This window comes from Rhodnius prolixus, unplaced genomic scaffold, assembly GCF_049639745.1.
Source record: "Rhodnius prolixus isolate KJV_2025 unplaced genomic scaffold, Rpr scaffold_33, whole genome shotgun sequence".
Taxonomy (NCBI): domain Eukaryota; kingdom Metazoa; phylum Arthropoda; class Insecta; order Hemiptera; family Reduviidae; genus Rhodnius; species Rhodnius prolixus.
In genome coordinates this window covers 771,491-785,945 of record NW_027411608.1, presented here as the reverse complement: position 1 = coordinate 785,945, position 14,455 = coordinate 771,491, and the positions used below count along the sequence as shown (strand labels likewise).

Below are 14,455 nucleotides of genomic sequence, written 5' to 3'. Positions count from 1 at the left end.
TTTATAGCATTTCCTGACTAAATTTCATTATTTAATTTTTAAATTCTTGTTTCTGTTGATGTCAAATCTACTTAATAAAGTAGACTTTTATAGTAAAATTGTCATATTTTCAAATAAGATTATTACATATTTCATATTGGAAAAATATCTTCTTTTTTTTTAGAATTCATTGCCAAATAAATTTCAACCCTTAATAAAAACCTGCAGTTTTATTACCCTCCACAAATTACCTATGTGCTTTCTTTTTGTGACAGAATCTGTATGTAGGGCAAAGACTTGATTTTTAAAAAGGAAACGATATTCTAAATCTATTCAATGATAAATCCATTGTTAAAGCATATTTAACATTTTATCACCGATGCAGGTAATCAAATTTTTTAAAAAAAATACTTAGTTTTAATTTACCAAATGAATTAACTGTTTTTGCATGAACCTATAGAGGGGTGCAGATACCACTTGGAAAGTTTCTTCCGAAGATGTGGACAGACATTGGTTTGAGAAATTTGCCAATTTATTGGAACAAAACATACGAGGCGTACAACTTGGAATTTATGCAGTTGCTTTTTGTGGTTTGGGTATTGCTATTAGAAGTGTACGACCATTTAAAAAATTCACTTCACCTAGTCAAATACCAAGTACATTTTTTGAAAATAACATTAAGTTAAATGGAAAAGTACTTAGCATTGATGTAACTAGTAGACCTTTGCTTTTAGTTGATCATTATCCAATTATGGGTAGTAAATGGAGATCCGTTGGACCACTACTTCCTGTAGAAATTGAAAGTTTAAATATTTCTCAAAATGGTGTCTGCTGGTTACAGACAATAGTAAAAAATTCAAACATTGAATTTACATTATTGAAACGTAATCCAGATTCAGTAAGTTGTATAGTGTCGATGAAAAATCGTAATGTTGCTAAACATTTACTGTCTTTGGGTTTTGCAAGTGTATCACCATTCAACTTTGAATTACGCTTCTTAGCTACTTACACTAAATATTATGCAGAATTGCTTAAAGCAGAAGATCGTGCTGAAAAGATGGGCTTCGGTATGTGGACTATGCCCAGTAATAAGTATTCCATATCTGAATTGTTAAGAAAAGTACCACTCTTGTTTAGAACAGTGCCCTGGAGTACAGTACAATTGTTGAAATTTAAATTATAGTAAGACTGATTTCTAGATAAAAATTCTTTTATTCGAGACTGTAGTTTCATTTTTTTTATAATGGTAAATTATTTAAAACAATAAGTGCCTTTCGATATAATTAGTGATCAGAATATTGCCTAATTTAACATGTATTTGTGTGAAATTATTTTTGTAATTAGAATGTTTGATTTAGTTCATTTTGTGTATTTTTGTTTTAATTCTTACCTTCCGGATATACTCGTCTTATGCAAAAAGAGATCCCCTTGAAAAGTTGAGATATCTGATTAATAACTTTTGTTAGAAGAGTAAACGAATCATACATTGTGATGATAGAAGGCAAGAACGGCACTTATCTGAATAAAAAGATTGCTGCAGGTTGACATAGAAGCGAGAAAACAAAATCTCATTTAATAAAGACTGTTAATCGACTTGCAAAAAGTATGTCGGACCATTCTTAGCACAATATATACTCGTGAAGGTTTGTGTTTATTTATACCCTAATAGAATCTTTAAGGTTTCTTTGTCCCAAAATATATATAAAAAGAGAAAGAGATAGTGAATAGTAAACTCCATTGCCATGTTCGAGCCCAAATGCCTGCTCTTAAATTTAGTTCCTTCCTAAGAGCCACTTACATCTTCCTGACGGATGATTTCATCTGTATAACATGAGAACTCTGTTCAGAGACCATCACTGCAAAAGATCCAGGCGCATAATGACCCATCCTGCTTTTGCTCTTGGGAGAGGCTTGTTGCTAAGCAACAGTGCGGTATTTACATCTTATATTGAGGTTTGTCTCGCCATATATTCGCGATCAAAGGTTACGATGGCTTTCTCCACAGTTTACTATCCATAAATTGTCCATTTAGAAGAAATGTAATTTTAAGTTATAAAATTTAAAATTATAAATATCTTAGAATCTTGAGAATCGTAGTTTCAAATTAAATAATTAAACAGAATTCAGAGACTGAATAAGTAATTTAAATTAAAGATTAAGTCTTCAAATTAAAAGGAGAGATAAAAAATGATTGTGCGCTTTTAAATGGCTTCGTGGTAAAGAAAAACTATCAATATGTCGAAATTGTACATTAGGCTAGAAATCCTACTCATTTCGAAGTAGTTTCATAAGGATAATGGCCAGTTGCCTTCAATTCGGAGTCAGTAAACTACTAAATCCTTTCTTTTATTTAAATCCCTTCATTTTTGTTATTAACAAAATAATTGGAAGGATTTTCTGATGTGTTTATCTAAAAAAACAATAATAAAAAGAAGCGAATTTGCCCATCGATTTTAGTGATTTTATCGATAGGCGTATGATTATCTCCAAGTAGAGCTCATAAAATGTCTAATCAAAGCAAGCGTAGTATAGTATTATTAATCAAGCACTACTTTTCTGAATCGAATTTTAGAATTAAGTAGAAGACTGGTTAATTTTTTTCACTTTCGAATGATCATAAGCACACCTTGAAACTTTTATTTGAAACATTTTACCAAGAAAATCATTCTTTAAGCAGTTCTAGTGGATATAAAGGAGTTAAGACTTACCTCTTAAATGAAACTTGCGTTCTTATTACTTCATAATATTGGTAACAGTTCTATTTTAATTATTCAATAATTTACCAAAAAGTTTAGCTTTATTTTATTTTTTTATTAATATTGCAAAATGAAAAAATATATATATGACGCACTGCGGCAGTGAGCGTTTGGTAACAATGTACATATATATATGTATATAAAATATTTAGCAAAACAAAATAACATTTTTGTTTTCTTATAATACAACTTAATGTAAATTTATTACGATCAAACAATAGTATTTTTTTAAAAAAAAATCGGTCGCACGAAGGCACAATGTTTACTTTCTACAAATAACTTAAAAAGAAACAGAAAACTAATTTTGTTTACTAAAGAATACATGTTTGAAAATAAAAAGTTCCTAAAACATAAAACTTCCGAATTTCAGTAAAATAACCTAAAATCAATACAATGTTATAACTAAAAGTAATTCAAAAATCGATTTTTTTTTTTTGTATTTTAACCTATAAAAACTAAATTATACATAATTTAATTGACTGTCTTTTATTTTAATGTAATATTATTCTTTATTTCAAGCATGTTTTTTTTTCGAATAAAAAATAATAGTACGACAGAATCTGTCATTTTGGTGAAATTATTAAAGCGTACAAAAACTTCTGGGTCGCATTTAAGTATATGGGAAGGGTTCAAAGCAAAAAAAAATACTTTCGACGAGAAACACCAATAAAGAGGATACACACTGTTTATCAAGGTGAGATCATAGGATGCCTGAAACCTCAATCGATGAGCTAAAAATGAAATACCAAGGTTTCGTTTCAATTCTATTTGAATATTGGCAAAATCGATTTTTTTTTTAAATTCATAATAGAGTGATCGATAAAAAGGTGAAAAAATGTAATTACTTCAGACGAATTTGTTTTGAATTAGAGGGTACTCCTGCTTAAGAAAAAAATGGAATCATTGATGAGTTGCCAAAATAGGTGAGTGTCTACTAAATTTGCTTGAAAAAGTAGAAAGAGATGATTCATTTAAAAGACAAAGAAAGCAGAAAACGTGATTCCTGCCTGATTAGAGTCGATCGTCAGCACTCGATATTCGACTGGGTACACACAGACATTTAGCACACAAAAGACAATAAGGTGTCACATCTTCTAACTTTGGTTGTGGGGGGGGGGGCCTGGTGGTGGAGTCTTGTTTGGAACTTACAACTTTTATCAGGACTTTACAAAACGTCGTAAGATCAGTCAAACAAAGCATGAGCGCGTAGAAATGTTGGGAGCATAGTTCATAATTTGCTGTTTGCCCTAAGTAAGCCAAATACTATTCTAAAAAAAAAAAAGATCATAGGCCACTGTTCATCAAGGGAATCTTCAGACGCCTGATCAAACAGTTAGCCTTTTTGAGAAGAGGGAACAGTGAGTATTGTTTTAGTAGGAAGGTCTAAGGGTATGACTCGAAGAGTTCGGCATTTCAGAAAGGGGAAAAACAACTTAAGTGCCTTTAGGGTCTGCCCCAAGCACCTCGTAGACTCCTGAGTCCAACTCAACATACAGAAGTGGTAGAGGTAATTTCACTAGAGATCTTTTCCGTCTTAATGTATTTGTAAGGACAAAGAAATATTTTCGAATTAATATCATGAAATGTTGCCCTACTGGGATATGCTGTTCGCTATAAACCAATCAGCCAATCACAACTGGTTATCATTCAGCACAGAGACGTGAGCCAGACCGAAAATACGAATATGACGATTTTTATTCCTACTTAAAATAAAAATCATATGTTTTGACCAACTTGTTCCAATTTTATGTTCTTGAACTCATTCGACAGTAAAAAAGATTGATGAAATAATAGTAAAATCTGTGAAAATTGAGTCATAATTAACAATTAAAACAACATTGTGAGTCTTAACTAATCAGCTTATCTTCATGAACCTGAGATCATAATTTGGGTTAAACTTCTTTACCTATCTCAAAATAAAAAAAGAATATAAATGCGACTTGAAGTTAATTTATTTAATTTTTTTCATTATGGCATCAATATTTTTTGGAATAATGTTTCTTTATTTGGCACTAAACATTTTCTTATATTACGAAATTTGATATTACTGTTGATTATAAAAGACTGTTAAAAAGAAAAAAATAGCACAGCTGTTTTTCCTAGAAGACCATTGTCTCAAAAAGAAAAAAAGAATCAAAACGCAACTTAACCACTAAATATTCATTAAAAAAAGTTTAAATTCTAAACAAACAAACAAAACTAAAATGAAAGAAAAAAATTCTAGAACAATCTATTAAAAAAACTAAAAAGTGCTTTTTATTTTTTTAAAAATGGAAATGATCAGTGACTTTATAGTTAAAAACGAAACAAAAAATTAAATAATCTTCTTTTTAAAAAAAAATACCAGGTATTTATAAATAAATACGTTTTACTCATCTCTTTGTCCATTTGTTGAACAAATCGGAATCGCATATTCACAATCATTAAAATAATCATGCCTCAGAGCTTCGGCGGCCGTGATTCTTTTACATGCATCAAACAGCAACATGTGCTAGAATAAAAAAAGAAAAAAAAAGCATAATTACAAAAACTATAAAAATAAAGTAAATATCTTTTTTTTCTGCAACCATGTAGGAATGTTCTCATTACTCAATTAAAATCAGCTGTGTAATGCCCAACTTCCCACACTAGTGGGGAAAAATTCCCATTAGTGTCACTTTCCTCACAAGTGAGTGGAAAAACTTTATTGTGCTTCCTTGATATAAGAAGTTTTGTTATTAAATATTTTCTGTAAAACTTTAATAAGCTTATTTAACGTAACTAAATAATTAAAAAACGAATATTAAACAATAAAATAAAAATTGAAAGGAATATAGAAATAAAAATAATACTTTAATAAATAATTAGATATTTTTAATTTTAACAGTTAAAAAGGTTATAGTGTTACCTTATCCTTATAGAAATTTAAAATGGATTCTAGTGATTCCTGTTTAGAAAACACTCCTCCATCAATAAAAGAAACAGCAGAAAATGTAATAAGTAATGTAAATAATTGTAACATAACAATAAATGTTTATAATAAATAAATTACTTTTTGTAGACTGTAAAAATGAAATTTTTAATTTTTTTAGTTAATAAATCTAATGGTTGCAGAAAAAATATAATATTTAACTCGATTGTAAAGTATTTTACTCACACTCGGCAATTTGCACTTGCACTCGCCTCGCTTCGCTCGTTCGTGCGTGCAAACCCTGCCTCGCGTGAGGAAAAGTACTACTTTCCACACTTGTTAAATAAATAACTATAATTGTTGTTCATTCTTTTTCGTGACTGATTCATAGTTTCAATGCGATTGAAAAAATAACTTGCCATTTCAGTCTAGTAAAATTTATTTTGCCGAGCTTTCAGTCCATGAACAGACAAGACAGAAGACACACCAACCCTGTAAATGTAATAGTATTACTTTCTAAACTAGCCCTGAAGATGACCTAGTCCCTTAGGTCGAAAGCTCGGCAAAATAAATTTTACTAGACTGAAATGGCAATTATTTTTTTCAATCCCATTAAATATCTTTAATTATTTAAATTTAAGATGGGCGGATGCTGGTTTTGTGGTCATGCTATGTAAGTGGGGAGATCCTCAGTTCGAATCCCGCGTATGGCTACTTTTTTTATCTGCTATAAAAAATTGTTTATAGTAGAGTATGAGCTTCCGCCCCCGCCCCCCGTCTTTTCATTGAAAAATGTATTAAAATACAGTAGTTGTGGATGTGGTAGAAGGGTGAAGCACGTATTTCAGGTTGATTCAGGGAGCTTGAGATTTGTAACACTGGTAGGCAGCAAAAAATGGCTAAGTTCGACGTAAATTTTAGCCTACGCAAAATGATGTTCGTGTTCTCGGGATGGTCCTTACTTCAATGTGATTGAAAAAAGCGCCCGAGGTAAACTACCGAACTGTAAACTATTTCTTCAAAAAATACAACACTCAAACGAGGGGTTTCTACAACAAAGGGTCGTCATAACAAGCACTCTTTTTGGCTGCAATGACTCATGTGAAAGAACCCATTCCGTGTCCTAATCCTAATCTAAGATAGATTATAAACATAGGGCCAAGCAGAGATACGATGATAAACTAGCATCTATTAGGGTTTTAATGAACACAAGGGGGTAAACTCTAGCTAAATCCAATCTTAGGTGTCTAGAACGGAGCCTTCAACTCTTTGCAAAAAAAAAAAAAAAAAAACTTCTGGCGTCTATAGTGGCTAACTCAGGTTTGCCGTTCCGGATAATAGCTCTGCTATTGGTGCCATTCATGCTTTTCAACAGATATGTTAGTAGCTATTTAGGGTAAGGATGCTATGAACGAATTTCAGCCCTGTATCCTTTGTGTAAATGGCGCAATTTCCCATGGACGGCGTCGATAACTGACCAGTCGTGTACAAATTCCAGTTTTGATTGAGTTCCCTCACTAACTCAATCTTATTTAAAGGGTATAGAAAACTTTTACTTTTCACTTCCTGAATCCTGAACCCTCGTTACGCAATATTTTGAGTATGATACGACAAAGGCATTTGGCACCTTGGAGGTCAAAGGATTTTAGCGCAAAAACTGGACTATTTTGAAAACGAGGGGTTTCTGCAACAAAGGGTCCGTCACAACTAGCACCTTTTTTTTTGGCTGCAATGACAGGTGAAAGAACACATCCAGTGTTCTAATCTAATCTAATTTAAGAAGATAATTAATCTAAGATAGATTACCTGTAGAAGATGTTTACTTCTTTCGCATAAATCTGGGATTACATCTCGGAGATTTATTGCAGGACGATGTCTAAATGAATTTAGGCCAATTGATACATCTTTTGGCCATTCTGATTCATTAGGGGTCCCAATTATTCTGTAAAATAAAAATAAAAAAATTAAATGAATATATAATTAACCTATAATTTCAGATGTTTTTGACAGCAGTTTGGTTTTTACATTCATTCAACTTTTTATTAAAAATTCAAAGGGAAGTTGTTTTTGAGGGAAACTTCCAAAACTCTCCTTAAAATTATTTTCTTAGAGAATTTCAAACAAAACCTGTAGTTCTTTATCTTATTTAATGAAAATGAAAACTAAATGGTGAAGGGATTCACATGACTATCTACTCCATAATTTTTAACTCTAACCTATACACTTCCTTCAAATCAGGAATTGAATAGTATTCTCAACAATTAATGACACAAATAAGTTACACTTTATGCCAACTATAATGAGATTGAGGGGGCAGCTAATAAATTTAAACTATAGAGTGAGTCGTACAAGCGAGAGTCACCTCTGTTCAATGTGCAATCTCCATGTAGTCGAAGATTTATTGCATTATGTGGCTGAATGTCCAATTCTTAAAGAATTTAGAATCCGGTGGTTCAATAAGAAAACGCTGACAAAAACTGAAATAATAAGTTACTTGAATGGGCAGAATAATTGTTTTAAGCGCCTTTATTGGTACCACTTGGAGGCGGCTAACTACAGACAGTTTTTGATTTCCAATTATAATTTTTAAATTTACTTTTTTATGAGAAGAATATTTATCCTTATTTTTATAGAATTTTGTGGATTTCAATAATTTTAACTTAACTATTTATATAACTATTATATAACTAATTTCAATAACTTAAATTTCTTAATATTATTTTTGCGATTGTTATTTTAATTTTCTGTTACCAAGAATTTTTGTTTATGTAGTAAAAAGAAAAACTATGTTTTCAAAGATGGAAAATATTTGTATATAATTTTTGTAAGTGAGGTCAACCTCTGCAGACGGACATAATGTGTGGTTTTTCTTAGTTTTCTGTTCATTATTATTTTTTATATAATTTTGTATCGTTATTGTAAATAATAAACACACATTATTATTATTCTCAACAATCAGTCAATTTATCAGGAACACACTGGTAACTTTGTGATAATACAGAGATTTCGGAAACCACTGCGTTCAGACATCACTAACTTCCTGCGGCATTACGATAGATTATCCAAACATAATAACAATAAAGTTATATTTCCTACGAAATTTCTATTTTGATTTAGTTTGCTCAATCTCTCTCATCGATTTCTAAAAAAATCACTTTTTCTGATGCGCAGGGATCTTTAAATTGTTATTTCAGAAGTAAATTTAATATTCTTACCGCAAATAAGATTAAAATTAAAATACTATTAGAGAAAATATAGGAATACCTGAAAATTTTATCCAGCTGATCACCTTCAGATGAGCCAGCAAACAGCGGGCGTCTTTTTATCATTTCCGCCATTATACAACCAACTGACCAAATATCGACTGGCGTCGCATATGGACAGCCTAATAAAACTTCAGGACTTCTGTACCATAATGTAACAACCTTGAAAAAATTATTTTTAATAATTATATCAAAATTAGTTTTACTTAAGATGTGTTTAAAACATTATGGGTGGCATCATCATAAAAAAACTTACAACTGAAGTTAAACGCATTTGAAAATCGTATGTTTTAGCTAAACCAAAATCAGCTAATTTTACAATACCATTGTGTGTAATTAATAGATTTTGTGGTTTCAAATCTCGATGTAATATTCGATGACTGTGTAGAAAATCGATACCGCATAAAATTTGGTACATCAGATTCTAAACAAGATAGGTGAAAAAAAAAAAAAATGATAATGTACAAAAATAAAAAATTTAATGAATACATAGCGCAAAATAGCAATACTACAAACCTTTATTGTCTGTTCATGCAAACCAGGCAATGGACATTTCGCCATATAGGTTGCTAAGTCCTGGTCGCAATGTTCGAATACTAAATATAATACAATTTGGCGTTCTTTTGTCATCGTCTTACCGTGACATACATCCAATAATCTGCATATGAGAAAATACAGACAGTATAATCAAATTAAAATAAGTACGTATAACAGAATGAGTTATGGGCGACATAAGGGTACGTTTACAACGGAACTGTGAGTATAGATGACAGCAGAGATGATAACTGATAGAGTAAAATATAATCGCTGATTAGTGTGCACAACGGAGCTGTGATACTTGCAACATGTCGAGTAGTGAAGAAGATTTTTTTATGTTCAGCAGCAACAAAATGGTATATTTTAAAGAAAAAACGCTTTAGAAAATATCATGTACATCCCATAAATAAAAAACGAAGTACTTTGGGTGAATTTCACTATTTATATAAGGAACTTCGAAATTGTCCGGATTGTTTTTTTGAATATGTGAGGATGGGTCCACCCACATTCGACTATATTTTAGAAAAAATAAGGTCAAAATTAAGAAAACGTTGGAAAAATTGTCATGGAAATCCTATAACCATAGAAGAAAAACTACTGATAACTCTTAGGTAAGTAATGATTTTATTGAGAAAAAACAAATAAATACCCTTAAAAATAAATCTAAGCACGATTAAAAAAACAAAATATTGTTTAAAAGTAAATAATAAAATAATAACCAAAAAATAATGAGTAAAGACAGCACTAAATAATTTTTCGACGTCCATTTTGAAGCTCCGATACTGGAGTTCAGCTAGCAGAAAAATGAAAAATTCAATTCTATCATCTATGCTCGTTTATAGCAGCGCGTATGAGCCACTAGTCGCAGCTTCGTTGTGCACGCTCACATTCGAATGTATTATATTTTTCTTTAAGCGCTGATGCTTCACTCCAATCATCTCTGCTCACAGCTCCGTTGTGTACGTACCCTTAGTTTGCAGCTGATTCACATCGTATACAATCTACTTTTCAACTTAGTACTTAATTACAGTAATCAATTTCTACCATAGGGGAAGTCAATACTTCATTTGTTTGTGAAAAAGTTTATACAAACAGATTCTCCATTGTTATTGAAAAATTCTATTTATAATCACTTAATGATTCAAGATTTTTTTCTCTCCATTAATACGACCACAACTCCAAAGGGAGTAAAAGGTTTAGCAAATTTAATTTGGTATACCTTGGCTTTCCAAGGCCAACAAATGTCTCAATATTATGTATTTGCCAAAAGCTCAGCCCTCAATTATGGATCTATATTCACAATATGGATATTACTCTTATACTACTCTACTACCGTTTTATCCAGCGAGAGAACACATTTCTATCGGATAGTTGTCATAATTTATTCGTTGAGTTATCAACAAAGATTCCCTTAACGTCCATGAATGAAGATTCCTAGCGCGAACCTAGGTTCTGGGCAATTGAGTACATCCCTAATAGGTTCAAATTAAAATACACAAACTTTGTTACGTTTTGTTTTGTACTTACAAATTGAGGCCCAATCTATCTTAAAATAAAAGCATCAATAAAGATTCCATGTCTACCATCCGAATAAAACGCAGTTAGCCCTACCTATTTCGGAACGAGAATTTTAGTTATGTGTGATTGGTCCATTTTCTTTTAATCAATACCAAAACTGGAGGGTAAGTAAAAGCTTAAGGTTTTAATGGAGGGTTTTTTCATTCTGTGCGTTCAGATTCTTAAAGTGCCAATAAAATGGTAAATTCTGAGGTAAGCTTTGGGTTATATTTTTTATATCACTATCAATAAAACTCCACTTGTAACAAAATTCATTAATACCACAGAAGGAATCAAATAGCAATGACACAGAGTTACGATACATCATATCAGGAAAATCCGGACAGTGGTAGGCCCAGATAATAACCCTACCACTTCATATTCAATCACCAAAATTATTCAACTCCGCCACGTACCTGATAATATTAGGATGTTCATATGTCTCTAATTGACGTAATGTAGCGATTTCTCTCAAAGTAGACGTTGGTATACCTTCTTCGGTTAACGGTAATCTAATTTTCTTAATGGCAACGATAAGATTTGGATTTGAAATGTGTCTAGCTTTGTAAACAGTTCCATAAGCTCCTGTGAATTGAAAAAAAAAAAAAAAAAATGATTTCGTTAAATGATTCATTAATTTAATGGATTATTTAGGTTCATCTTTCTTGTTTTTTTTTTTTTTTTTAATTTTGCTAAAAAGATTTATACTACCATTTCCGATAACACTAAGATTCACATAGCTATCTGGAGATGTTATCGTATCCATTTCCGAATAATCCTCTCCTGAAGATGGTGAACCTGGCATAATTCTGCCCCTAAAAACAAAATTTATTAATACAGACAATATCTATCACAAAATGAAGCAGCTGGTAATACAAAGAATAAAATGAAATAAAAAACTGAAAAATACGAACTTGTAAAATTAAAAAATAATAATAATAATGGAATATAATAATTAAACGTCATAAAGTAAAATGTAAAAGAATAAAATAAAGTTGAACAAAAATCAGAAGAATAAAATAAGTAATTTGTTTGTTATTCATAAAACTCTGAATTCTTTTAATAGGAGAAAAATACAATAGAAAGAAGAATTATTGAAGAGTGGAGCTGTGTTAATATTTTGGGAGGATACTGAAGTTTATAAGGCTCATTGCAATGTCGAAGATTGAAGAAATTTAAAACAGCTCAAATAAGGCTGGATTTAGGGGAAGACAAATTTATTACATAATAATATTTAATCTATAGAATAAAATAATCGCAGGGCAGAAAGAAATGACTAAATCTGAAAAAGATTTTTTGTTGTTACTGATTTTCAAGTATAGTTAACAATATAAATATGATAACAGCGCCAATAACCTCAAGGCTGACTTAAAAACAAAATAATAATAATTATTATTATTATTATAGTTATAATAATAATAATAATAGGGAAGGGATTAGTTGGGTGTTTGGGAAACTGGATTCCTACGCGATCACGGATTCGAACACCGCTACTGGGTCCTTAAATTTTCTTTTCCTAGGAGCTTCTTACAGCTCACAGTGTGATAGCCAGGGTAGTCTATAACGAGAGTGGAAATGAGTGGTCAAATTTACGATTTAAATTGAGTCCAGTTCAAAAAGTTCTGCACAAAGAATGCGATTAATGGATTTATTTGTTGATCAGGAAATGATATCATCGATCAGGAATTTATCGCCTCCATTGGTTTCTATTCATCAACCTGCGGTTCCTGAGAGCTATGCCAAAGAAAAACTAGGAGCACAGGAAGAATGTGTTTCAAGCTCTAAAATACGTTCTAGGTAGGTAAGCCTCTGACGAAGGATACAAAATTAACCAACAAATTTTTGATTCGATCCGCTTGTAGTTGAATGAATCGAAAGCATAAAACTCACGACTCACGCTGTAAGCTAGCTGAAATGAAGTTGTAGCAGAATCTCCCCCTTTTGAAGAAAAGAATGAGGACTAATCGAACCAATAAGCCATGTTACCATTAGTAAAAGATCTTAGAATTATTTAGCAAACAACATACTTGAAATGATTTAACCATTACGTTGAGAACGCAAGAAGTGAGAATAGCTAAACCAACCCAACGAGGGTTTCAGGCAACACACGAAGAACATGGGCATCGGAAATTATCCGAGAGAAGGGTTGGAAGACACCATTGAAAACCATGAGAACAGAACTAATGCGAAACCACACGTAAAATGGTTAGAGCTTAGCTTGGAGTCCAAACAGCAACAGCACTTAAAACAAGAATAAGAAAAATCAAAGTGCTTTAATCTAAACTCAACCCTATTCATGCATATCTTTATCGAAACAATTCACGTAATATTTCTTTAAAGCATTTCCGAGAAACTGCTTCCAAGATATATTATTTAAAGTACCTCTAACACTTTTGGGCCATCAGTTAAAAATAATTCACAGATGTATTCACTTGTTGAAAATATTCAAGATATTCTAAAAAAATTTTTAACGAATTCACAAAAGAATGATTACTCTTACCAATTAAGCATCCTTTCAATGATATTTCAGATAATACCATAACGTTCACCCATAATTTAAAACATAGAAAAGTCTTAAAACAATTAGCCACACCTGCCACATCTCTAATGGCCTTACGTTATTGAACGTAAAAATTTGAATAGCAAAGAAAAATTTTAAAAGTATATTCTGCACACAAATGTTTTTAAAAAATAATAGAAAAAGCAAAAAATATAATATACATAATCACTAAGCGTGATTATAAAAAGCAAATTATTTTTTTCCAAAAGTGCTAATTGAAAAATGAATCACTTACAGAAAAACTTCAACAAATAACTATAACAATTGAATAAAACTGTTAACATTATATTAATTTTAAATTGAATTTAACTGAATTCAAGTTGAATACATTAGACATTAAAGGATATGGACTCGAGAAAACAAAAATCAAAAAATAAACTAAAAAAAAAAAATGTCACACCTACCGGGCTGGGCAACGTGAACTCCAACAAACCACTTGTTGATTTTTATAACATTCTACCAAAAATCGTTAATAAATGAAACTAAAAAGCATTACTCCTGGTATTTAAAATCCATATATAAAAAATAGTAAACAATCTAGTCAGTAAATAAATAAATAGTTCAGTAAAATTAGTACATGAAACTTCAACAAACACAATATAAACAAAAAAAAAATTATTTCCCGCAAATTAAGGGGACACAGCTAGGGGTGAGGGTTGAGGTGGGAGTTTTGTCTATAAACAGACAACTTAAACATATGAAATATCCCCGGAATGGTTTACAATAAAATTTAAACCTTGTAACTTTATAATTCTTGTTTTAAAGAAAAATAATAATAATGAAAAAGTAGAAAATAATTAATTATTCTTTGACCTTCTAGTTTAAAGAAAATAGCTTTAAGTTAAACCCCTCGTAAAAAAAAAAAAAAAAATCGCTTCCCAAATAGTGTATTCTATATTTAATGCACTAAACT

The 14,455-nt window shown here is 31.0% G+C and overlaps 2 protein-coding genes across 4 annotated transcripts; one reads left to right on the top strand and one right to left on the bottom strand.

Moving 5' to 3' along the window:
• The first annotated feature begins 138 nt into the window (after positions 1-138).
• On the top strand, positions 139-1,341 carry LOC141455233 (protein C3orf33 homolog). Its single transcript, XM_074130147.1, has 2 exons — positions 139-364; positions 440-1,341. The coding sequence occupies exons 1-2, from the start codon at positions 359-361 to the stop codon at positions 1,160-1,162; spliced, it is 729 nt and encodes a 242-aa protein (XP_073986248.1). The 5' UTR covers positions 139-358; the 3' UTR covers positions 1,163-1,341.
• Positions 1,342-2,769: 1,428 nt separating this feature from the next.
• Positions 2,770-14,204, bottom strand: Cdk4 (Cyclin-dependent kinase 4). 3 transcript variants are annotated; one of them, XM_074130142.1, is made up of 8 exons: positions 13,947-14,204; positions 11,694-11,797; positions 11,399-11,567; positions 9,405-9,546; positions 9,145-9,312; positions 8,890-9,050; positions 7,432-7,567; positions 2,770-5,226 (listed from the first exon to the last, which is right to left on the bottom strand). In XM_074130142.1, the coding sequence occupies exons 2-8, from the start codon at positions 11,785-11,787 to the stop codon at positions 5,104-5,106; spliced, it is 993 nt and encodes a 330-aa protein (XP_073986243.1). In that variant the 5' UTR covers positions 11,788-11,797; positions 13,947-14,204; the 3' UTR covers positions 2,770-5,103. The 3 variants fall into 3 exon arrangements, with proteins under 3 accessions (XP_073986243.1, XP_073986245.1, XP_073986242.1); XM_074130144.1 differs by lacking the exon at positions 13,947-14,204 and adding an exon at positions 13,778-13,903; XM_074130141.1 differs by lacking the exon at positions 13,947-14,204 and adding an exon at positions 13,483-13,709.
• Positions 14,205-14,455: the final 251 nt, after the last annotated feature.

Coding starts and splice junctions, on each gene's coding strand:
- Cdk4 (XM_074130141.1), bottom strand. Junction 11,568..11,693: donor TCTTAGTGTTATCGGAAATG/GTAGTATAAATC, acceptor TTCAATTCACAG/GAGCTTATGGAACTGTTTAC. Junction 9,547..11,398: donor GAACATCCTAATATTATCAG/GTACGTGGCGGA, acceptor TCTCATATGCAG/ATTATTGGATGTATGTCACG.